Source organism: Papio anubis, chromosome 5, assembly GCF_008728515.1.
Source record: "Papio anubis isolate 15944 chromosome 5, Panubis1.0, whole genome shotgun sequence".
In the NCBI taxonomy this organism is placed as follows: domain Eukaryota; kingdom Metazoa; phylum Chordata; class Mammalia; order Primates; family Cercopithecidae; genus Papio; species Papio anubis.
Window position 1 is genome coordinate 163,568,957 of NC_044980.1, and position 24,415 is coordinate 163,593,371.

At 34.1% G+C, this 24,415-nt stretch overlaps 1 protein-coding gene across 3 annotated transcripts in view; it reads left to right on the plus strand.

Moving 5' to 3' along the window:
- Positions 1–24,415, plus strand: part of RANBP17 (RAN binding protein 17) — a 432,717-nt gene that overhangs the window by 71,549 nt on the left and 336,753 nt on the right. For all 3 annotated transcript variants that reach the window (XM_017960123.2, XM_017960124.2, XM_009209561.3), the window contains exon 13: positions 21,500–21,605. In XM_017960123.2, the coding sequence (XP_017815612.1) occupies positions 21,500–21,605 (106 nt within the window). The remainder of the gene's footprint in view (positions 1–21,499; positions 21,606–24,415) is intronic.

Here is a 24,415-nt window from a genome sequence, read left to right on the forward strand (position 1 = left end):
TAATTCACAAAATGTTTTTTGAAGAGGTAATGTATTTCATTGTGCAAAAATTAAAAAAAAATAAAATGTGTTCTGTTCCACTACTCTGTCCTCCCTTTCTTCACTCTAGCAAGTAGTTATTCTTATAGTTTTGCATGTCTTTCCAAAGTTTGTATGTGCATATGCAAACAGTTATGAATATGTAAATTCTTACCTCTCTTATTTGCATAGAATACAGCATACCATACTCACTGCTCTACTTCTTGCTTTTTTCATTTAAAGTGTTTAATGAATATTTTCTGATATAGAGAGAACTCTTATTTTTTATAGATATATACATAATATTTTACATTTTGAATATATCATTATTTAACCATTCCATCCACTGTTGACAATGATTTGAGTGATTTACAATCTTTTCCTATTAAAAGTATTCCTATACAGATAAACCTTGTACATGTCATTTCATGTATATATGAATTTATAAATTTCTCCTAGTGGAATTGCTGTTGGGTGGAAGTTTATGTGTTTGTTCTTTTTTTTTTTGTTTTTGAGAGGTTGTCTCGCTCTGTCGCCCAGGCTGGAGTGCTGTGGCCGGGTCTCAGCTCACTGCAAGCTCCGCCTCCCGGGTTTACACCATTCTCCTGCCTCAGCCTCCCGAGTAGCTGGGACTACAGGCGCCCGCCACCTCGCCCGGCTAGTTTTTTGTATTTTTAGTAGAGACGGGGTTTCACCATGTTAGCCAGGATGGTCTCGATCTCCTGACCTTGTGATCCGCCCGTCTCGGCCTCCCAAAGTGCTGGGATTACAGGCTTGAGCCACCGTGCCCGGCCTAGGTGGAAGTTTAATGTATTTGTAATTTTGCAAATGTTGTCCAGTTATTTTCTGTAAGGAGTATACCATTTACTTGTCCACTAGAAATGTATGAGATGATTTCCATGTATCCTTCATAGGACAATTTTTTTAATTATACTTTAAGTTCTGGGATACATGTGCAGAACGTGCAGGTTTGTTACATAGGTATACATGTGCCATGGTGGTTTGCTGCACCCATCAACCTGTCATCTACATTAGGTATTTCTTTGAATTCTTGGGAGTCCTGTGTGTGACAAATGGTTTCTCAGTATAATTTAACTTTTGCATTTATCTTGTCAGTGAGGTTGTGCATTGTTTAAATTTAGATAAGAGCCATTTGATCTTGTTTTTTGGTCACTGAACAGTTCATTTCTTTTGCCATTTTTCTATTGGGTTGTTGGTCGTTTTTTTCTCCTTGATTTCTAAGAGCTTTTTAGAGTTTGAGAGTGAGCCCCTTGTCTATGATCAGAGTTGCAAATATCTTTTTTCCCTTTTTGCTTAGCATATGTTTTAGAGATTCAAATATGTTGTGCATATTTTGTTTCTTTTTGTTGTTACATAGTATTCCATAGTATGGCCTTACCATTATCCATTCACCAGCTGATGGACTTTGAATTACACTTCCAGTTTTTGGCTTTTGCAAATAATGATGTTATTAACATTTTTAGACAAGTCTTTGTAGAAGAAATTTGCATTTCTTTTGGATAGGTACCTAAGATGAGTGCTAGGTCATATGGTAAATGCATGTTTAATGTTGTAAGATACTACTAAACAGTTTTATGAAGTGGATGTATCATTTTTCATTCCCATTAACACTGTATGAGAGTTTCACTTACTCTGCATCCTTGCCATCGTTTGCTATCTGTTTTCTTTAGGCACTCTACTTGGTGTCTAGTGTTGTCTCGTTGTGGTTATAATTTGCATTTCCCTAATGATGTTAAACATCTTTTCTATTCTTTTTTGCCACCCGTATTTCTTATTTTGTGAGAAGTCTGTTGCCCATTTTTAAATTGAATTGTTGGCTCTTTTATATGTGTTATGGAATTGTAAGAGTGCTTTATATGCTCTATATTCTGTATACAATCTCTTTTTCACATATATATTTTACAAATATTTTCTCCCAGTCTATGGTTTATCTTCTTAACTGTTTTTCAAAGGTGAAAAGTTTTTAATTTTGATGGTCTACTTTTTCACTTTTTTCTTTATGGCTTGAGGTTTTTGTGTTTATGAAATCTCTACTAACCTAATGCTATGAAGACTTCTATGATTTCTATAAGTTTAATAGTTTCAACTATTATGTTGAGGCCTGTGATCCATTTGGTATTCATTTTTGTGAATGTTGTGAGTTAAGGGTCAAGGCTTACAGTTATCCAGTTGTTCTAACACCATTTGTAGAAAAGACTGTCTTTCTCCCCCATTGAATTACCATGACACCTTGGTCAAAAATCAATTGACCATAAAGTGCTAGGGTCTATTATTGGAGTTTTTGTTCTGTACCACTGATCTATATATGTTTATCCTTATGCTAATACTATATTGGCTTGATTACTGTAGCTTTAATAATTCTTGAAATCAGGTAATATAAATTCTTTAACTTTTTTTTTTCAAAGCAGTTTTGGCTATTCTAGGTCTTTTCCTTTACTAATTAATTTTAGCATCAGCTTCTCAGTTTCTTCAAAGTAGGTGCTAGAATTTTGGTAGGGTTTACCTCAATCTATACATCAGTTTGGGCCAGCTTAACAACATTGAGGCTTGCAGTTCATAAGCATTTGGTTTTCTTTGCACTGTTTTATTGTTTTCAGTGTACAATTATTGAAATTGTTCACTGAGTTTATTCCTGTATATTTTGATGCTATTGTAAATTTCCTGATTATGCTCTGCTACTCTGTTAAACCAGAATTGAATTTTGTCTTTGTGCCTTATAACTTTGCTAAATTTATTAGTTCTAATAACAATTTCATAGATTCTTAGGATTGTCTATGTGATCATGTTGTCTGCAAGTAAAGATAGTTTTATGTCATCTTTCCAGTCTCGATGCCTTATATTTATTTTTCTTGCCTTATTCTACTGGTAGGATTTTCAGTACAGTGTTGAATAAAAGTGTTAAGACGGGAACATTCTTGCCTTGTTCCTGTTTGTACATAGAAAGCGTTGAGCATTTTACCGTTGAGTATGATGTTATCTGTGTGCTATTTGAAGACATTCGTAAGTTTGAGGAAGTTCTCTTCAATTCCTTAGGGTGTTTATAATGATAGCGTATTATTTTGGGGTTTTAAAATTATGCATCTATTCAAATGACTTTTTTCCTTTATTTTACGAATGTAGTGAATTACGTTAATTGATTTTTCGATGTGAAAGCAGCCTTGCATTCTCTGGATAAATCCTACTTGGTCATAATATAATGTTTCTTTAGAAATTGTTAAATTCAATTTGCAACACTTTTGTTATTGTATATCAGTGTTTATGAAGGATATTGGTTTGTAGTTTTCTTGTGGTGATTTTGCCTGGTTTGGGTAACATGGTAATACTGGCTTCATAAAATGAGTCAGGTACTGTTCCCTCTTCTTCCTGTATCTTCTGAAAGAATTTGTGTAGTAATGCTATTATTTCTTCTTTAAGAGTGATAGAATTCATCTGTAAAGCCAGTGGGCCAAGAGGGTTTATAATTGTGAATTCATTTTCTTTAATCAGCATAGAAATATTCAAATTTTCTGTTTCCCTTGGAGTCAAATTTAGTCATTTTTGTCTTTCAAGGAATTTACTCAATGTTTCTGTGTATTGGAATAAAATTATTCTTAATATTCCATTGTTATTAATATCTCCAGAAATTGAAGTTGAGATTGATAATTTTGTCATTTTTTTTTTTTTGCTCTGAGTGATCCAACTAGATTTTCATCACTTTTGTTGATATTTTCAGAGAACCATTTTTAGTTTCATTGATCTGCTTTATTCTTTCTTCATTTTCTATTTCATTGATTTTTTTCAGCTTTATTTATTTATTTTTTTTTTTGCCTTATACTTGCTTTGGATGTTATTTAATATTCCTTTTCTCATTCTGGGTGTAGACTCCAGATCTTTGAGTTTTAGATTTTTGGTCTTTTCTAATAAAAACATTTAAAGCTATAAATTTTTCTTTAAACATTAGTTTAGTTGGATCCCACAAGTTTTGTGGTTTTATTTTTATTTTCATTTCAAGATAATTTCTAATTTAATTGTTATTTCTTTGTTCTTTGTGAATTTTTGGATTGTTTAGAAGTGTGCTTTTAAGTTGCAAATATTTGGTGTTTTCCTAGTTATCGTTACTGATTTTTAAATTTTACCTTGGTCAAATGTCATTTTGTGTGATTTCAGTCTTTCTATATATTAAGACTTGTCATATGACCCAGAATATGGTCTGTCCTGGCAAACAGCATATACACTTGAAAAGAATATGTATTTTGTTATTGTTGAGTGTAATATTATGTAAGTATAAATTAAGGTAATAATGTTCATATATTCTTTGTTTTTATTGATTTTTTTTTTGTCTATTTCTTTTGTTTGCAGAGAGAGGGGTGTTAAAATATCCAAATATGATTGTGGAATTATTTATATTCTAATTCCTTAAATTTTTGCATCACATAAACATTTGTAATTGTTATGTCTTCCTTATTAATTGACCTTTTCTCTTGAAATCTGTCTTACCTGATATTACTGTAACCACTGTCTTCTTATGCTTACTGTTCATGTAGTATATCTTTCTCCATCCATTTACTTCCTGTCTGCCTGTGTCTTTATATTTAAATTGTGTCTCTTGTAGGTGGTATATAGTTGTTCCCTTTTTAAAAATCCATTCTGACCATCTCTTTTAATTGGAGTGTTTAGTTCATTTGCTAGATGGAGGTGGGGACACCAACTTAATTCCATTTAAATTATTTCCTTAGAATGAGGTTTTCATATCACACTGGTAGTCTGTATTTAGTCCACAAACCATCTGAGGTCTGACTTAGAGGTTTTTTCCTCCTGTTCACTTAGCAGTGTGGTCAAGTCAGACAGGTTTCTGTGTTGTCTTTCTCTGTTTAGGACAGATTTTTTCCCCCAGTTTGTATTTTCATTTAGGGTGTAACTCTTTGCATCAGCTTTTTTGGACTTCTCACATTGGGCTTGACCTAGGCTTTTTCCTTTGGCCATTAGAGGAGAAGCTCAAACTTTCTAGTTGTTTCTGTGCCTATGTATCTAAATTTCAGCCTTCATATTATTTTTGGACATTGAGGATTATTTTGCTCTTCTCCTAGCTCAGTAGTACATTTGGTACTTTTGTGCAAATTAGAAAAATGTTCCATTTCATCCAGGCCAGTGCAACAGCATGCTAGAGTAAATAGATTGGTGAGTAGAATATAGGCTGGATTTCAGTCCCAACTTGTCCCTTCAGTTGAGTATCTTTACAAGTGACCCTGTAAGCTTGTCTTGTAGTGTTACTGTTTTTGTTTTGACTGATGACACAATGACAGTCTTTTGTCATTTCAGATTTGTGTTCTGTGTGCAGACATTAATTTGGATTATGTTATTTTATAATTTGGATTGTGTTTAGCCAGCTACCTATAAAATTACATTTTTAAAAAAATATATAACACAGACAATTAGTGTTTGGTTCTTCAGAAGCAGAGTTAGTAATAACTTCAGTGTGGTCAGCTAGATCTCTGAAAGGCCTTTTAGCTGCAAAGCGGTCAGATCCTGGGCTTACAGTAAGTACATGAAATTTCTTAGTTTTTTTTTTTTTTCTTCCCACTCTGCTCTCTGATTCACTGTCTCTCCTTTCTCTGACCTCTTCCCTCCCAACCTCTCCCATCACCCAGATCAAAAAGTGAACTTTAATCAGAGTGGGACGGGTCAAACAGCAAACAAGGGCAAAAACAGGGTTGTTCTCAAAGACAGATTATCAATATCAACGATAAAATTGGTGACAAAGCCTTAGGCCGGTAGCAAGATAGGTGTGCCAATCTGAGACTCTTGTATTAAGTTGAACCCTCAAAAGGGTATAACATGGTTCTAAATTTGTAGATACCCTGGCTTCCAGCAGAAGGGAATTAAAACCTTCTCCAAAGGATAGCAACCATAATATAGGGCCTTGGAAATCCTGCAGATTAAGATAAACAAGTGTTCATAATAAACAAAAACAATAAAAGCCAGCACATAAACAACGAAATAAGCTGCCATGAATGAGCACTAACAAAAATAAGTTATTTATTTGATTTAGAACCCCTATCTTCTAGAGACTCTTAAGATGTTGGAATTGGATAGGAATATAAAGCAATTATGTGTGAAATATTTAAAAAAAAATAAAAAATAGAATCACAAATGAGCAAATAACAGGAGTGTGAAAAACAAGAAGGAGGATGTGAAAAGGACCTGAAAAAACTTTTTTTATTGAAAACTTTGTGATCTAAAATTTCATGGATGTGTTAAATAGTAAACTGGACCCAACTGAGGAAAGAATTAGCAAATGGGCAGTTAGAACCGAAGACATTTTCAAGACTTCAGGAAAGAGGGAAAATGAAAATATTAAAAGAAATGTTAAACGATAGAATGAGAAGGTCAGGTGTGTCAGAATGAGTCCCAGAAAGATAGAATAGAGGAAAGAGGAGAGGTGATAACTGAAGAAATTCTGAGAATTTTTTTGACTTAATAGAAGACATGAATTCATTAATACAGCAAGCCCAACATATACCCATCAGAAACAAAAAATAACACTTTAGTCAAACTATATAACCCCAAAGACAAAATGTTAAAAGAAGCTGGAGAAGAAAGATCACTTACAAAGTAGTGTAAACTGGATTGATAACTCACTTCACAACAGTAAAAATGGAAGCCAGAAGATGTTAGAATATTGTTCTCAAATAACTGAGCAAAAGTAATTGCCATCCTATTATTGTATATCAGCAAAAATATCTTTCAAGAAAAAGGATGAACGATAGAGATTTCAGACAAATGAAAGCAGGAAGTTGCTACTAGCAGATCTTTCATTAAAGGTTTTTAATAAACATTTTAAAGGTTATTTTTGAGGAAGAAGGGGCATGGTCCCAGAAGGAAGAAAAGGAGTACATGGAAATTGGTAAACTCATAAATTTTATTTTATTTTATTTTATTTATTTATTTAAGATGCAGTCTTGCCCTGTCACCCAGGCTGGAGTGCAGTGTCATGATCTCGGTTCACTGCAACCTCTGCCTCCCAAATTCAAGCCATTTTCTTGCAGCAGCCTCCTGAGTAGCTGGGACTACAGTCATGTGCCATGCCGGGCTAAGTTTTTTGTATTTTTTTTAGTAGAGATGGAGTTTTGCCATGTTTTCCAGGTTGGTCTCGAACTTCTGATCTCAAGTGATCTGCCCACCTCGGCCTCCTAAAATGCTTGGATTACAAACATGAGCTACCGCACCCGGCTGTAAACGCGTAACATTTTAACATTCATAGTCTGTACAAAAAAAGATTATGTTTAGTTTGTGGAATTAAGAACAGAATAAAAACAGGAAAAGACAGAAGCATGTCAGAGACAGAGCTGGGGGAGTGGTGAGAATTAAAATTATTTTAAGTGCTTGTCTGTTTTAGGAAGGGAATTAAAATGGCAGCACTTGAAGGGTAGCAACTAAAAGAGTAGAAACTGTATGATTGTCTCCCATAACCCAGCAAAGAGAAGATAATGCAATAGAAAAATAAGCAAATTCAACTTTTTTAAAAGCCAAGAAAGGAGGAAAATAACCAGAGACAATAGGACAATAGACAACAATAAAAAAAAGTAGGTGTGTCCCAGAGATGTTATTAATCCAATAAACATAAATGAGTTAAATTTACAGTTAAACCAGGTTGTAAATTTGAATATTTTTAAAATAGCCAATTAATGATAAGTTACATACTCAAAACATTAAAACATGGAAAGTTGAAAGTAAAAGGATATTTTTAAATGTGCTGTGCAAATATGAACCTATAGGAGGCTAGGGTCATTGTTAATATCAAACAAAAATGACTTTAAGAGAAAAAGCATTATTACAACTAGAACTATTAGTTTTTGTACCAGGGAGGTACAGGTTGAGCACCCGAAATGCAAAAATCTCAAATCTGAAAAGCTCCAAAATTTAAAACTTTTTGAGCGCTGACATGATGCTCAAAGGAAATGCTCATTCAAGCGTTAAGAATTTTGGATTTTTGGAATTGGCATTTTCACCCAGGCATGCAAATATTCCAAAATCTGAGAAAATTCAGAACTGAGAGCACTTCTGGTCGCAAGTATTTCAGATCAGGGGTACGCAACCTGTGTAACAATTTTAGATATCTAGTACTTAGTGAAGTAGTCTCAAAACGTATCAAGCAAAAATTGGTAGTCCTGCAGGGAGAAATGGACAGACTTGCCATCATAATGGAAGGCTGCAGTGCACTTCTTAATTGTTGGCATATCAAATAAGTAGCAAGTTAGTAAATTTAGAAAGGATTTGAACAATGTGTTTAATAGACTTTAATGAATTGATATATATAAAACACTGGAACCAACAGTTTGAAAATACCAATTTTCTCCAGGACACATGGCATGTTTTAAAAAAATTGTCCAAGCATTAGTATATGAGGTGAGTCTCAACAAATGTCAATGACTCAGTATCATAGAGACCACTATTTTTTTTTTTTGCAATGTAGTTTTAATTGCCAATTGGTTAAAAAAAAAAAAAAATTGTGAAACAAAACAAAAACCCCACAAATCCCCATACACTTGGGAATTTAAAACATATACTTGTAAATATGAGGTAAAAGAAATCTTGAGGAAAATTTTAAAATAGAGTTAACTCAATAATACAGAAGTACAACAGTTTTGGAATTTAGTGAAAGGCTTAATTCAGAGGAAATTTATTGACCAAAAAGCTTACTTGGAAAAGAAAAAAGGCCAGAATGTTGGGACCTAAGCATCTAACTTGAGAAGTTAGAATGAGAGGAACAGATTAAACCCTGAGAATGGAGAAAGAAGGAAACTAAGCAGAAATTAATGTACTAAAAAATAAAGATTCAGTAGAATTTAAAAATCAGAAGTTAGATCTTTAAAAAGACAGACTAACAAACCTCTTGTGATTAGGAAGAAAGAATTCACAAATATATACTATTAGGAAAAAATGGAGGAAATGTAATAATGGATACAGCAAATATTCAAAAAGTAAAATCATTCTTGCTATTTCTGGAGGTCAGTAAATGAGGAAATGAATAAATTTCTAGAAAAAATAATAAAATTGACTTAAAAAAGAGACAAGAATTTAGAAGATATTTGCAACACACACAATAAGCAAGAATCACCATCTAGAAGAATATGGCAGGAATTCTTACAAATCAGTAAAATAAACAGTTCTTTAGGAAAATGATCAATAGCCATCAGGCAGAAAAACATAAATGGTGCATACGTTTTTAAAAAATGCCCAACTTCATTACTAATAAAATAAATAGACCACATGAAATATATTTTCCAGCCGGGCGCGGTGGCTCAAGCCTGTAATCCCAGCACTTTGGGAGGCCAAGATGGGCGGATCACGAGGTCAGGAGATCGAGACCATCCTGGCTAACACGGTGAAACCCCGTCTCTACTAAGAAATACAAAAAATAGCCGGGCGAGGTGGCAGCGCCTGTAGTCCCAGCTACTCGGGAGGCTGAGGCAGGAGAATGGCGTGAACCGGGGAGGCGGAGCTTGCAGTGCGCAGAGACCCGGGCAATACACCCCAACCCGGGCGACAACGCGAAACCCCGGTTTCATCTAAAAAAAAAAAAAAAAGAAATATATTTTCCAGTCTACTGGAAATAAAATCATAAGAAATCTTACAGAAAAATGTGAGTCAAAAGGAATTCTTATATACTTCTGGTGGGAGTATAAAGTGGAATCAGTTGGAAATGGAATAGAAATGAATTTGGTATAGTCTTGTAAAGCAGAACTTTTGAATACCTGTTGACCTGACACTTGCACCCTTACATGTGTGCTCCAGAACAGGGGTCCCCAAACCCCAGGCCATGAAGCAGTACTGGTCCATGGTTTGCCAGGAACTGGGCTGCACAGCAGGAGGTAAGTGGCAGGTGAACAAACATTACTGCTTGAGCTCTGCCTCCTGTCAGATCAGCAGCGGCACTAGATTCTCTCACAGGAGCGTGAACCCTATTGTGAACTGTGCATGCGAGGGATCTAAGTTGCACGCTCCTTATGGGAATCTAATGTGTATAATGCTTGATGACCCGAGGTGGAACAGTTTCATCCCAAAACCATCACCTCCCCTTCCTCCCCAGTCCATGGAAAAATTGTATTCCACGAAACCTGTCCCTGGTACCAAAAAGGTAGGGGACTGCTGCTCTAGAAAATCTGTACACAAGATGTACAATAATGTTCATAGCATTATTGTTTATAATGGCAAAAAGTGGAAACAGCTCAGATGCCAATCAATATGAAGATGAATAAATAGATCATAACATAATTATACAATATTATATAACAATAAAAATGAATGAACTATACCTAATAAGGATGAGTGTCAGAGATAAGATGTTTAATGAAAAGCAGCTCTCAGGAAGCTACATACAGCATGAAACTTAATAATTAAGTCTCCAAACAAATGAGACTTGAAGCGTATTGTTTAGGAATATATGTATATGTGAGGAAACTTTAAAAAATCAAAAGAACAATAAGCATTAAATATTGAATCGTGGTTACTTCTAGGATGGAAGGTAAGGGGACAAGCTTGGGGAAGGGTATGGAGGTAGGTGTGATAGTATTGGTAATGCATTGATTGTTCAATTGGGTAGGTGTTAGTTTTGTTACACTTCATATGCATTACGTATATGTTTTCATATATATCAATTATTACATTAAAACGTGAAAAGATTCAGTTGGAAAAGACCTATTTTCCTTCAAAAGGATATTGAATGAAGGTATGAATGTTTAAAATATATGAATCAGTTAGTTGAAATGTAATAATTTAGTGGTATTAAATAGGACTGTCTCTTGAATAAAATGCCAGACCTCATTCTTTGTTAATACAAACTGAAGGAGTTTTTATAGTTGAATACACTATGCAGTTTTAGTAAAAAAATGTTTCAGAGTTTGTAATATAATGCCTAGTACTTAGAAAAATTTTTAATAGTATTAGTCAAAATGTCGGTGGGAAGGAATCTGTCTGCCCTTTTAGAGATATTTGTGGTCTGCTCAAAAGTGATCGTTTTGTATTATGAAAAATGCCTAACATGGCCCTAGTTTGTATACACTGTGTGTGGTAGTATTCAGTTTTTTTGGTGTGTGTAAACGCTTCAGTTAGTGTTGAACAAAGAAAATTATATGCTCTTGTTATGTGTGCTTTAATTTAGATGCTTAATGGCTTTTAATGTTACAAAATAAGTTTATTATTATATTATGATCTCATTTGTATTATATTGTCTTGCTCTTCTGTATTTGTGGTGATATGGTCATGGTTTACGAAAACAATAATCCCTAAGAAATAGGTCATTAACAGTAGTTAACGTTTACTTGTGATCTATGGTAATGACTGATTTCTTTGGGATTATTGCAGTTATAAACCATAATTACAGATTATTACAGCAATAATTATTTTGTTAAGGAAAAAATGTTCTATGTTTGAAGAGCTGCTAAAACAAGCACTGTGAACATTTCAGGATAAATAGAAAAATGGAAAATTATAATGGAAATTTAGTAGGTTATAAAATGAGATTTTAAAAAATTTGTAGATATGAAACTCATGTAGCAGATTTTTTTTTCTCTACATGCAATTTAGATATGTGTATTTACATGGTTCTTTAAATTTTGTGAATGTAATTATGTTACCAAAATAACTTTTTTTGTGTATATTTAAGGTGTACAGCATGATGTTTTGATAAACAAATACATAGTGAAATGAATACTACAGTCAGCCAAATTATCTTATCGCCTTCCATTGTTACCATCTTTAAAATTTTTGTGGTAAGAGCACTTAAAATCTACTCTTTTAGCAAATAAAGTATTATTAACTATAGTCCTCATGCTGTACATCAGTAATCTTACTCCTCCTGTACCACTGCAAGTTTGTACTGTTTGACCTAATTTCTAATTTCCTCCCTTTCCTTACCTCTAGTAACCACCATTTTACACTTTGTTCCTATGTATTCTGCCTTTTTTAAGATTCTGCATATGAGTGAGACCATACAGTATTTTTCTTTCCATTAGTAGCTAATTTCCCAAAGTAACTTCTTAACATTTACTGTTTGGAACACTGTGAGTCTAAAATTGTTCAGGGTTAGCAAATAGTTTAACGTTTGTGAGAAATACTGTTTCTCTTTCACCTAAATATCAAAATTATATTTGACAGCTTAATAATAACGTCTTTTTTTTGAGACAGGGTCTCACTGTCACCTAGGCTAGAGTGGGGTGGTGCGATCTCAGCTCGTTGCAACCTTTGCCTCCCAGATTCAAGCTATTCTCCCACCTCAGCCTCCTGAGTAGCTGAGATTACAGGCACATGCCACCACACCCAGCTAATTTTGGCATTTTTTGGTAGAGATGGGGTTTTGCCATGCTGGCCAGACTGGTCTCGAGCCCATGACCTGAAGTGATGAGCCTGCCTTGGCCTCCCAAAGTGTTGGGATTACAGGCATGAGCCACCACAACCAGCCAATAATAATATCTTTATATTTCACTGTTTATCTCTAACATTAATTCTAATTCATTCAGTACTTGCTGGATTTTTTAAGGTTTAAGAAATCTGCTTTTCTATTTCTTATACAATAGAAACCATTGCTTCTAAAACAGAGTAAATATGTACTCCGTTTTTCTCTAAATAAACTTCTTGCAAAATTTACCGTAATTTTAGAAGAAAGTGCTCATAATTAATCACATGCTATCTTTGCACAGCATTCCTTGATCTAATAAGTTTAATTCCAAGGTCACAGAAATTAGTACAAATTTAAATTTTGAGAAATTCACAATTTTATATTTAGATGCTTTAGTCATTGTTTTTAGACAATGGTGCTCATCATACTGCATTGCAAAAATTACTGATTTTTTCCTCTGTCTTATCTGTCTCTCACTAGGCTCAGTTCGCTGAGCATGGAGTCTCTCTCTCCCCTGCCCCACCCTTTGCCATACATTTGTGTATTTAGTTATATCCCTACCATAGAACATGATACAAAGAAGATACTTATAGCAGATGTTTTTCTGAAATATCTTTTACTTGGAATTTTTTTTTTCCCCCTGTTTGGAGGGTGTTTGTTTTACTAAGAGCATTAGAAAGTGTATATGGCTAATCATAACTAGCTTTAATTGTAATAAGCCTCTTTGGTAGAGAGGAAAGAACTTAAAAATTCTTACTGTGTGACTTCATTTTCTTGAGCAGCATCTGAAGTAAGGCACAGAAAGAACATGATTGTTACATATTGGTATGTCTTATGTTTTTTTGTAGGTATGATACAGAACCATGTTAAAAAGGGGATGACAATTTAATAATAGTTACACTAGCCAACATTTACTGAGCACTTACAGCACTTACTCATATACTTTACATGCAAAATACCAGTTGGTGCTTGTCACAACTCTGTGGGCCAGGTATTATTATCCTTGTAAGATTAAGTAGCTAATGTAAATAAGCACTAGAAGCAAGATTTTAACCTAGGCTGTGTTCTTGTTAGCTAAATTGTACTGCTTCCCTTTTTTAAAACAAGTATTTATCTTCCAATAGAGAAATATAAAAAATTACATGCATGGTGAAGTCTTTGTCTGTTTTCAGGTAGGCATGTTTTATCAAGGGCTAATAGGCAGTTATTTCTGTGTTTACATTATTGGTAAGCCCAAAAATTAAGCTTGCTGATTTTAAATTCACCTTTATCAACCAGTATTCATTTTCTGTGTCTTGTTTTGGGAATCAAGGAAAGTGTTAAATATCTCCTTGGTAATGATCCCCAAAGCATATGCAATCTCATCTGTGGTTAAGACTCAGGAGACAGCTAAAGAACAGTTCAGGGTTAGGACTCATAATGCGTTAAATCCTTAAGAGATTGTTGAATTATAAGATACTGTTGGATCATGAAGGTCTGTCTAGCTAACTGACAACTGTATTGCTGGAGCTTTCCCTTTTACCAATCTTGAGAGGAAGTGTAATAGTTTGAGAATGATCTTTTGGAAATTCGTTGCCTAGATTTCAATCACAGCTCTGCACTTTTAAATAGGGATTTGTAACATTAAATGAATATAGGCACAGTGTTTTAAACAGTGCCTAGTGCAGAGTAGCTACTATATAATGTTTACTGTCATTTTTAATAATAATAAGTCTTGTTTTAAGAAACCAGTATCTAAAAATCTAAATTGATAAAATATAACAGGAAGGTAATTATTTACATTTCAGTATTTTTCATTTTGAGAAATAATTTACAATAGGAGATTTTAAAAAGAGTGAATCCCATAGAGAGGTAAAATATTACATTTGCATTCACCAAAAGTCATGCTTGCAATGTTTCAGATTCACATCTATTACATGAAGTGTATGACATATCCTACATACAATTGGAGCATGGTCTGTTAATGGCGACCTCTGTAAAATTCTCAGAAATACTACTAATTTTCATTGTTTGGTAGTTATGTTATATAAAGTCACTGTGAACAATAAATTAGCAAATACCGAATCATTGCTCCTGTGGGCCACTGACTGCAACATTTTCATCAGCTAACCAACACATAACCTTTTAAATGTATGTTTCTGTAGAAAAACACCTTATTCAATATATATTGTCGATTTGTTGACACTGAACTCATAGCCAGCAGCACTGTTTTTCATGCTGGAACAAAGCTTATCTAATATGTGTTTTCTATATAAGACGCATAACAAGCTTTTTTTCTTTAGAAACACTGCATAGCACTTCAGCATTATGCTAGGATCATCTTAAACAGTGAAATCACTAATAAAAAACACAAAAATGTGGCAGTAGATAGACCATTAAAGCATACTTGTTTACATTATGAAGCTGAAACAAGAAGGTAGAGTTTCACTTTGTTTGCTCTGAGCTTGAAACATGCGTATTGGACAACTACAGATTTTCACTGCTTTGCATATCTGCAGATGACTGTGAGTATTGATTTGGGGATTATAAATAAATTTTATCAAGTAGGCAAATTCACAAATAATGGAATCTATGAATAATGAGGATCAACTATATCATATCTTATATTGAATATTATTGGAGAAGTCGCTTTAATTTAAGCAATAGAGATATAATTACTATTACCGTTCATTATTAATAATGGGTCTACATTTTAATACATTTACTAAATTGGTAATGTTAACCTTTTCTTTCCTTTTTCATGCCGTGTTTTCTATATAATGATTTCTTAATTCAGTAACCCATATCTGTTGATGATATACAATATACCCAGCATTGTTTTAGGCTCTGGATATACAATAGAGAGCAAAACAGACAAAAATACCTGCTTTCATGCAGTTTGCATTCTATTGGAATACACAGGTAACATACAAGATAAATATGTAAAATATGTTAGAAAGTGTTAAGTGCTAAGATTTAAAATAATAAAGCAAGGAAAGAAGATAGTAAATGCTGGGGGGGATTGTGTTATCTATTGCCAGAACTTAATGACTTATCAGATAACAATTGCATTATTATCTCTCAGTGTTCTAGGGGTTGATAAGTCGCAGATGGTTCTCTTTAGGGATCTTTCAGTCATCGTAATCAGATGGCAGTTGGGGCTGGAGTTGCCTGAATGCTTCTTTACTCAGTGGTCTGTTGTGTGGACTGGAAGGCTTAAAGTGTATACTCTATCTAGTTGGACATTTCTCTCTCTGTTCAGTCTCTCCAAATGGCTAGTTTGGGTATCCTAACAGTATAATGGTCTCAGGGTATATGGTCTTCTTAAATGGTGACTGGCTTCCCCAGAGTGAACATTCTCTGAGAGACTGGAGGAATTTGCCGCTTCTTATAAAGGTTAGGCACAGTACTAGGATGGTGTCACTTTCACCGAATTCTGTTGGTCAAAGCAGTTACAAATTTCCAAAGATTGGAAGAATAAACTCCACCTTTTGATGGCATATACATACATGGAAGGAAGGAATTGGTGATGAATATTTGCAGACAGACTGCCATGCTAGGTATTGAAAATTGATAGGATATCTTGGTAAGGCCTGAGAAGGTGACATCAAGTAAGACGGGTCAGCATAGTTGTATCTTTCCCCAGTTATATTAAACTGTGTGAGTATTGGCAGAGTAGTGGTGTAGTGGACATAAACAGTTATGGTTTTGTAAGATGAGTATATCATAGCAAAAGAGGAGCTAAATGTAAATGCAAGGCAGAGATGATAATTATTGACCACAGAATTAAAGCTAGGTACATAGGGTAGAGAATATGTGAAGGGTGTTGTAAGAGAGAGTGAAAAAATGGCAGATTCCCAAAAACTAATAAAAGAGATCAGCAAACTTGCAGGATACGGGATCAATAAATAAAATCCATGGTATGTGTATTTTTTAACGATCAGCAATGGAATATGAAAGGAAGAAAGAAAGTCCATTTACAATAGTATCAAAGAGGATAAAATACTTAGGCATACATTTTAAAAAGAAGTGTAAGAATTATATACTGACACTGTAACGGTGTTGAAAGAAATTAAAGATGTAAATAAACAGCAAGACTTCTCATGGTCATGGATCAGAAGACTTAATATTGTTAAGATGGCAATACTCTTCACATTGATCTCCAAATCCAATGCAATCCACATTAAAATCGCATGGGTTTTTTGCAGGGATTGACAAACTGGTCCTAAAGTTCCCATGGAAATCCATGGGACCCAAAATAGCCAAGATAATCTTGTAAAATAGTGAAATTGGAAGACTCATTTTTTTTTTTTTTTTGATTTCAGAATTTACTACAAAACAGCAGTAATCAAGACTGTTTGGTACCAGCATAAAGGTACACATTATAGGGCCTGGCTCATGCCTGTAATCCCAGCACTTTGGGAGGCCAAGGTGGGAGGATCACTTGAGCCCAGGATGTTCAGGAACAGCCTGGTCAACATAGTGAGACCTCATCTCTACAAAATATATTTTAAAATTAGGTAGGTATGTTGGTGTGGGCCTGTAATCCCAGCTGTTTGGGAGGATCACTTGTGCCTGGGAGTTAGAGGCTGCAGTGAGCTATGATTTCATCACTGCCCTCCAGCCTGGGTGACCGAGTAAATTTTAAGTGACTTTGGGTTGGGCAACTATTTCTTAGATATGACACCTGAAGCAGAAAACAGAAGACAAATTAGATAAACCAGATTATCTAATTAATTAGACAAATTAGGTACAATAGAGTTGCAAATTTTGCACATCAAAGCATGCCATCAAGAAAGTACAACCCACAGAATGGGAGAAAATATCCGCAAATCATATGACTGATAAGAGATTAGCATCTAGAATACATAAATAATTCTTACAACCCAGTAATGAAAGACAACCCTTAAAAATGGGCAATGGATTTGAATAGACATTTCTCCAAAGAGGACACACAAATGACTGCTAAACACATGAAAGGATACTCAATAGCCTTAGTTATTAAGGAAAGGCAGATCAAAATTATAATCAAATACCTTCTCACACCAACTAGGATGGATATAATAAAAAAGACAACTGCAAGTGTTGGCAAGATTTGGATAAATTTAATCTTCATACATTGCTGGTGGGAATGTAAAATGGTGCAGCTGCTTTTGAAAACATTTTGGCAGTTCCTCAAAATGTGAAAAGGAGAGGTGCCATGTAACTCAGCATTTCCACTTCTAGGTATTCTCAAGAGAAATGAAAACACGCATCCACATAAAATCTTATATAAAAATGTTCATAGCAGTATTGTTTATAATAGTCCAAAGATGGAGACAATCCAAGTGTCCATTAACTGAATGGGTAAATGAAATGTGATATATCCATAGTAACCAAAATAGCATGGTATTGGTATAAAAACAGACACATAGACCAATGGAACAGAATAGAAAACCCATAAATCATATATTTACAGCCAATTGGTTTTTGACAAAGGTGTCAAGAACATACATTGGGGAAAGGATATCCTCTTTAATAAAATGGTGCTGGGAAAATTGTATATCCAGATGCAGAAGAATGAAACTGGACTTCTATCTCTTACCATATACAAAAATGAAATCTAGATGGATTAGACTTAAGACCTGAAACTATAAAACTACTAGAAGAAAACATGGGGAGACACCTCAGGACATTGATCTATACAAATATTTTATGGCTAAGACCTCAAAAGCACAGGCAATGAAGATCAAAATAGACAAATGGGATAATATTAAGCTAAAAAGCCCCTTCACAGCAAAGGAAACAGTCAACAGAGTGAAGAGAGCCAGTTGAATGGGAGAAAATATTTGCAAACTATCTGATCAGGGAGGAATAGAATATGTAAGGATCACAAATAACAGTATAAAACAAAAACAAAAAACCAAGTAATTCACATAAATGGCAGGCAAATGACGTGAATAGACATTTCTCAAAAGGAGAACATACAAATGGCCAATAGGTATATGAAGAAATACTCAACATCACTAATCATCAGGGAAATGCAAATCAAAACCACAGTAAGATACCATCTTACCCCAGTCAGAATGATTATTATTAAACAGAAAAAATAACAGAAGCTGGCAAAGATGTGGATAAAAGGGAACTCCTACATACTGGTGGTGGGAATGTAAATTAAAACAGCCATTTTGGAAAATAGGGAGATTTCTCAAAAATTAAAAATAGAACTACCATATGGTCCGGCAATCCCAATACTGGGCATTTATCCAAAGGAAAAGAGTTCAGTATGTTAAAAGAATACTTGTACTTCCATGTTTGTTGCAGCACTGTTCACAATAGCAAAGATATGGAATCAACCTACATTCCCGTTGATGGATGGATAAAATAATGTGGTATATAAACATAGTAGAATACCATTAGGCCATAAGAAAGAATGAAATCATATCATTTGGAGCAACATAGATGGAACTAGAGGTTAAGTGAAAGAAGCCTGGCACAGAAAGACAAATACCATGTGTTCTCATACATATGTGGGACCTAAAATTTTCATTTCATTGAGGTAAAGAATAGAATGATAGATAGGAGAAGCTGAGAATGGTGTGTGGGTGGGCTGGGGAGTGGGGCAGGATGAAGAGAGGTTGGTTAATGAGTATAAACATACAGTTAGATAAAAGGTATAAGTTATAGTGTTTGATAGAGTAGGGTGACTATAGTTAACAATTTCAAAATAGCTAGAAGGCAGGATTTGAATTCTTCTCAACGCAGAAATGGCGAATACTTGAGGCAGTAGATACACCAAATACCCTGACATGATCATTACACATTCTTCGTATGTAAAAAAGTATCAACATGTACACCACAAGTATGAACAAATATGGTGTATCAATAAAAATAAGATCTATACAAATAATGGAATGTTATTCAGCTCTAAAGAAAAATAAGTATTGATACTGAAAAATAAGTATTGATACAATATGGGTGATCCTTGAAAACATTATGCTGAGTGAAAGGAGACAGTCACAACACTCACTTATTGTATGATTCCATTTATATGAATTGCCCAGAATGGGAAAAATTTAATGAGACATAAAGTAGCTTAGTGGTTGCTTAGGGGCTAGGGGCATGGTGGTAGGATGCAGAATGACAGCTAGTATGAAAATGTTCTAAAATTAGATTGTGGTGATGCTTGCATAACCCTGTTAATTTACTAAAAAACATTGAATTATGTACTTTAAGTTGGTTACTTGAGTGGTATGTGAATTATATTTAAGTGAAGCTGTTCAAAAAGTGATAGGCTCATGGATTGAAGATTCCCAGTAGAACAAAGGATTGTTGGAATTGTAAGATTCATCTTTGTAGATATTGAAATCACTAGTGATTATGATATAAATATTGTTGGAAAGAGCGGCAGCCAAGAACCAATACTTTCAAAAAACAGGGAGAAATAATCTGCAGGAGAGTAAATTGCAATAAGAAGGGATATTTGTTAGTGTTATTGATGATGTAAGATGTAAAGGCAAATGCTTTCATGATGAAGAAAGATAAAATGTGAAGTAGAAATGAGGAACATGAAGATCATCTACTCCATATTCAAGGCTCAAGTACATGAGAAGTGGAAGAAAAAGCAGCTGCCACTTGATAGAGCCCACAGAGAAAGCAGGGTCATCAGGGTAGACTTTCTATGATAGATTTTTATATTGACCCTAAAATACTTTGAAATTCATAAGGTAACTTTCTGATTACTTTAAGCTTCTTACATGAAGTTTTTGTTCTGTTACTTTTGTCATGAATTGTATGTGATGAAACTTGAGTCTGTTTTTCAATGGATTACTTGATCAAATTAGTGTTCTTGTTCTCCTATTTAATCTATTTCACATTCCTAATATATAAGGCTGCATAATTGGTCAATTCTGATTTGTTGTTGTTTTGTGAGAGAATAAAGGATGTGAATACTTGCCAGGTTAGATTTCTAATTTACAGGAATCTTGTCACCCTAAAAGGTTGATGTGTCTCTCCAAAAATTTATAAAAGAGTTGTTGATTAATTGTAGTATAGTAATAACTGCTAGTATCCGTGGGAAAACAGAAAGAATTTGTTCTTTTTCTACCTTTTATTTATCCTTCCTGAGTCTTCTAACAAGCACAGATAGCCTCTTTTCTTCATTGTTCAATTCCATACCTTTTAAAAAAACATTTTTACTTGAAAAGGTTTCTTAATCAGAAACAATTGATTTCAGTATTATGAAATAGCCTTCTTATCTTTGAAAAATCAGTCTCCAAGAATAGCATAAAATTTGTTTTTAGCAAGATAATTTTATGTTGTTAATTATCTATAAAGGTCTCAAAAGTACTGAAGGATCACCTAGATCAATGAATCCAGAAATGTAAAATAATATACCTTAAGCAAAAATCATTCAGTAAATAGTTCCATTTCTAAATTAGTCAATTTCAGCTGCCCCCAAAGTAAGATTTATGAAAACTGTAGATGTTGCCATTTGTGCCACTGCTTTAAAGCTATTTAATCCTCTACTGCTATCAGCTGTGAAGTTGACTGTACTGTCAAAACAATGTGAAATCTTGGATTTTTTTATATATCATGCATAAAAATACAGAAGGAATAAATTTATTACTATTATATTCCAAGCAGGGGAAATATTTAAAATGATCACACTGGTACTATCATGACATTGACCATTCAGAAAAGATGCTGGTCCTTGGATCATAAGAGTACGACCTGACTGAATAACAGACCTGGTCCTAGACAGTTTAGTGTTTTGTACTCAAATTTATTTTCAGTCGTGTCTTCATGGTAGACATTGTTTTTTCCATTTTACAAGTGAAAACCTTAAGACTTAAAGAGATAAGTAACTTATGCAAGATCACATAGCAACTTAGTAGAGCTGGGATTCAAATTAGTTTTATTTGGCTCTAAATTCTATGGCATTTTCACTGTTCTGCTGCCTTGATAAACTTAAAACCCATCTGCTTTCTATCAAGAACTGAGTTCACAGTGATTTATCACTTGTTTGGAAGAGTAGATCGTTGTGCTAATTTTGGAATTTCTCCCCAAATAAGCTGTGTTTCTATGAATACTTCTTAAACTTTTTTCTTTCTTATTCTATATCAGGACGTCTTGCATGGCTGGTATACTTAGTTGGGACAGTTGTTGGAGGAAGATTAACATATACCAGTACAGATGAGCATGATGCTATGGATGGAGAATTATCCTGTCGGTAAGTAAGAATTGTGTAATTTACTGAATTTTGCTAAATAGTTAAAAAAAATAGTTATTGAACAAGTACTATGAGCGAAGACATTTTTGTATGTGGCCTTTGAGGAAGGTATTATTTCCCTTTTTATTGCTGAGAAAACCAAGACTCAAAGGTTAAGTGATTTGTAGAAGTCAAATCTCTAATAAGCGATAGACTCAAAATACTTTGTACATATTTGTGCAAATAATGTAATAAAGATTTAAGTTGCTTTTTATTACTTAGGATCTGAGCAATCACATTCAGTGTGTATTGGAAAGGTGGTAAAATTAGATGACTTGCATCTAGTCAGAAAGTACTAGGTAGTCAATTACCCATGGCAAGTTTTGTCACCTATTGGCCGCAGCCTTAGGAAAAAGCAGTTGAATTATTCTCTTCAAGTTTCTATTCTAACCTGAGGAAAATTTCAATATATGAATAATACAAGCGAATTGATTTTCCATGTATTTTATTTTTAATAACAAATCTCCTTAGAGTCATACACGTTTTTATTGAAGACTTAAAAATTCAAATGAAAATAAAAATTATGTGTTAATCTGGAGATAACCACTACTGTTATTTTGTAAAGTCCCTTTGAGTCTTTTTAATTAATGTATATGGGTATATGTTTGCTGCATGTGTGTTTTTCAACTTTTCTTAAACATTACAAAACAATATAAGATATAGCTAATAATAATACCTAACTTATTTTGGGCTGTTACAAGGAATTTATTTTTTTAAATGCTTAGAACAGTGCTTGGCAATTAGTGATATATTACACACACACACACACACACACACACAGCAACACTACTTTTTAAAATCAAGCACAATATCAACATTTCACGTAGACATTAAATTTTCTAAGCTGTACAATAATTTAAATAGACCCTTGTTTTTGGAATTTTAGGTTGTTTCTCAATTTTTTCTTATTATAAATTACTTTTAGATATAACTAAATAATTTTTAGTTATATCTTTATATCGATTGAGATAATTTCATTAGAGTTCGTTCCTAAATGCAGAATAGCTGGTCAAAGGTTATGTAGCATTTGAAAGACTTTCAGTACTCATTACCACATGGTTTTCTGAAAAAGGACCAATGTATCCTCTGAACCAAGGGTTTCCAACCCTTGTACTGGTCCGTGGCCTGTTAGGAGCTGGGCTGCATAGCAGGTGAGCTGCAGGTGAGCAAGGATTACCGCCTGAGCTCTGCCTCCTGTCAGATCAGCAGGGACATAGATTCTCATAGGAGCGTGAACCCTAAACTGCACATGTGAGGGATCTAGGTTGCATGCTCCTTATGGGAATCCAATGTCTGGTGATCTGAGGTAGAACAGTTTCATCCTGAGACCATCACCCCACACCACCCCAAACGCCATCCATGGAAACATTGTCTTCCAGGAAACTGGTCCCTGGTGCCGAAAAGGTTGGGGACCACTGTGCTGAACCCTAATTGTATGATAGTTAACATTTGTTAGTGGTTGAGCTGCCAGAGAGTAGGGTTCATATTGTTGCCAGTTTATAGGTAACAAAGGTATTGTTTCAATTTGTATTTATTTGGTTACTAGTGGTATCAAACATTCTTTTCCACTCCCAGCTTTGCCATTTTTTCTTTGTGACTTTTATATCTATATTGATTATATTATTTACCTTCTTTTCTTTTGTGATCTTTTCTAACTTACTTGTAAGAGCTCAGTGTGTGTGTGTGTGTGTGTGTGTGTGTATATATATACACATATATATGTCTCAGAGATGTTAATATTTTGCTCCTCATTTTGAAAATGTTTTCTCCGTGTTTTTACTTCAGAAATTTCTTCTTTACTGGCTTTAAATATTATGTATTCAGATCTGTGGACTTTTTCCTTCATATTTCTCTGCTGCTTATATTTAGAAAGATTTTTTTTCCACTTCTGGTTAATAAAAATATCCACCTGTATTTTCTCCCAGCTCTCTTTGGTATTATTAATAGCTTTTTATATTTATTTTTAATATATCTTGACATTTGGTTTCATATATTTTTTCCAAGATTTCCAGTTAATGCCAATCCTACCCTCTACTGATTTGAAGTGCCACTTATATCTTACACAAAATTATTACATCTTTTTTTCAGGCCTTTCGTACTTTTCCATTGGTCTTAGAAGTATATTGTTATATATTTTTACCCTATTAAAGACCTTAAAATTGTTACACCTAGTTGTGATATTCTCCTTCATTATTCTTCTTAAATATATTTCCAAGTGCTTAGTAAATCTGTTGTACTTTTGGATAAAAAATTTCATTTTGTTCCATTTCCTTTCAACCTTTAAACTATTTCTTCAATAAAATGTGAATCTTCATGGATCATGAATATTTTTAGTTTTTCTGAGATTTATTATTTTCTGTATCAAATTAAATTACTTGAAAATACGAATAATAGGTGTTTGGGGCTTCCTTAAAATGCTTTAGTTAATTTTCAACCAAGCAAAAAATTTGCTTCTGCACCATCTTTTAAGACAACATTACATATTTAATAAAGTGGAAATTAGGCATACTTTTTGCTATAGTTTGATTTTTTTTTTTTGAGACAGAATTTTGCTCTTGTTGCCCAGGCTGGAGTGCAATGGCACGATCTTGGCTCACCGCAACCTCCACCTCCTGAGTTCAAGTGATTCTCCTGCTTCAGTCCCCCAAGTAGCTGGAATTACAGGCATGTGCCACCTTGCCTGGCCAATTTTGTATTTTTAGTAGAGATGGGGTTTCTCCATGTTAATCAGGCTGGTCTCCAACTCTGCCTGCCTTGCCGATCTGCCTGGC